Genomic DNA, 2,110 nt, shown 5'->3' on the forward strand with positions numbered 1-2,110 from the left:
TTGTACGGCGAATTATGATGGCTGTTTGGTAGCCGTTTGCATAGTATGCATACTCTCTCTCTCTTCATATGTGTGTGCTTCTCTGGTGAAATTCAGTATGGGTCCAACAAGTTTTATGTTAATGTACAATCCATAATGTGTGTGTGTGTGTGTGTGTGTGTGTGTGTGTGTGTGTGTGTGTGTGTGTGTGTGTGTGTGTGTGTGTGGGTGGGTGGAGGGGGGAGGGGGCGCCGGAGGGAGTGTTCGCCCAGGGCGCCAAACAGGCTAGGACCGCCACTGCTCAGACTGACGTTTCTCATCATCGTCACAAACACGTCACGTGTTGGAAAAGTCGGCTTTTGTTGCTCTTACATCACGTTTCACTTACAAACCACGACATTTTTACACGTGCACGCCCGCACCCACGCGCGAGGAGCTGCAGATGCGAGTGACGTAGGATGAGGAAGTGCGCGTTCGCGGAGCAGAGCTCCTCCTCCTCGCAGAGCTGCGGGGGAATCCCGGAGGGGCGTGCCCGCTGTTTGCGCGTGAGTGTGAGCAGCACGTGCATCGTGAAGGGAGCGGACTGATTATCGGTTATTGATCAGAAGCAGCGCGCGCCGTCGCGCCGCCATCACATTGAATGTGTTCAGAGCGCGTCCTCGCGGCGCGCCCCGCGGCTGCGCGCGCACCTCCGCCCGCCGGTAACAGAGCACCGCGCGGACCCTGAACCGGTCTGAACCCGATCCTCGGACCGTCCTCGCTGTGGGCGGAGTCTGAAGCGCTGACGTCACAGCACAGCTGATCAGCGATCGATACTTGTGTGAGGAGTTGCAGCACGTGACTGTCAACTGCAAAAGGCGTTCTCATTGGTTGAGGAGGATGACGTGCTGGTGGTGAGCCAGCGGGGGGGCGATGGCCGGCGCCTACAGCAGCCGGGACCTGGTGGAGGACTTCCTGCGCTACAAGCTGCTCGGCAGGGGCGTGGCTTGGCCTCAGCGCCAGGCCAATGACGAGAGAGCCCCGCGTCCAGGTGAGGAGACGTCCACTTAGTTACCTGCTTCCTCAAACATGTCGCAGAGTAATGGCATCATCATCTCCTCCTAGACCCTCCTGTGGCCCCACCCTGCCTGCAGACCGTGCTGCGGAGCGCCGGCGACGAGTTGGAGCGACTTTACGGCAACGAACTGTCTGCGCAGGTGACGGTGCTGCAACTGCGTGGGAGCGGCGGTGGCGCTGCACGCCGGCGCCACCTGACGGCTATCAGAGAGGAGCTGTTCAGGGATGGCATGAACTGGGGACGCATCGTCGCCATGATGGAGCTGGGCGGAGCTCTGAGCGCCGCGGCCGCCAAGTCGGGCGACGAAGGTCAGATGGACGATATCGCCAGCTGGATGGAGGAGAGTCTGGACTCGCCGTCGCTCCGGAGATGGATCCATGACAACGGAGGATGGGTAGGAGCACGATTTCCCTCCGAGTCCTTATCTCCGCTGATGTTTCCTTGTTTCCTTTGCTGTAACCTTTCTCTGTTTCCTTGTGGTTGACTTTCCTGCTTGGCTGTGTCCTTCCTCATGCATCCTTCCATTCCTGTTTCCTCATCTACTCCTCTCTTGTCTTCCAGCTGAGAGACCCTGAATTTTCCTGGAATTCCAGGACTCCTTGTTTCTCATCAGTTGATGAGGTGGTTTTGGTTCTTCCTCTGCTTTTTCGGGGGTTCTGAAAAGGTGCTTGAGAGTTTTTAATGTTTAATGAGGTTCAAGTGTACTTGAAGAAGTTCATGTAAGCTAACGGTGGTCTGGCTGTGGTTGAAGGAAGTCCAGGACAGAGTTCAGGATCGACTGAGCACGCTCTGGTGCTTCAGGGAGTCGCAGATATATTTGAGGCGTCCTTGAAGGAGGTGAACCTGCAGGAGTGAGAGAGCTGAGGAGATCGCTGCAAACGTACCAGGAGGTCCGACGAATCAGATCAATCAGACAATATCAGAGCCACAGAGAGTGTATGAGCACTGAACATGGGGGTGTTTGTGAGGACCCTAAACCTGGTCCTGACCTCACCCTTCAAACACACACACACACACACACACACACACACACACACACACACACACACACACACACACACACACACACACACA

The 2,110-nt window shown here is 56.4% G+C and overlaps 1 protein-coding gene across 3 annotated transcripts in view; it reads left to right on the forward strand.

The window, feature by feature from the left end:
- The first annotated feature begins 268 nt into the window (after positions 1-268).
- Positions 269-2,110, forward strand: part of LOC102199243 (apoptosis regulator Bcl-2-like) — a 6,755-nt gene continuing 4,913 nt past the window's right edge. The window contains exons 1-4 of one of the 3 annotated variants that reach the window (XM_005751100.1): positions 269-1,009; positions 1,084-1,430; positions 1,598-1,700; positions 1,788-2,067. In XM_005751100.1, the coding sequence (XP_005751157.1) occupies positions 892-1,009; positions 1,084-1,430; positions 1,598-1,696 (564 nt within the window). In that variant the 5' untranslated portion in view covers positions 269-891 and the 3' untranslated portion in view covers positions 1,697-1,700; positions 1,788-2,067. Of the gene's footprint in view, positions 1,010-1,083; positions 1,431-1,597; positions 2,068-2,110 lie in introns of those variants that run through there. The other 2 variants (XM_005751099.1, XM_005751098.1) reach the window with 2 other exon arrangements.

This window comes from Pundamilia nyererei, unplaced genomic scaffold, assembly GCF_000239375.1.
Source record: "Pundamilia nyererei isolate P.nyererei 1_Seehausen unplaced genomic scaffold, PunNye1.0 scaffold00299, whole genome shotgun sequence".
Classification (NCBI taxonomy): Eukaryota; Metazoa; Chordata; class Actinopteri; order Cichliformes; family Cichlidae; genus Pundamilia; species Pundamilia nyererei.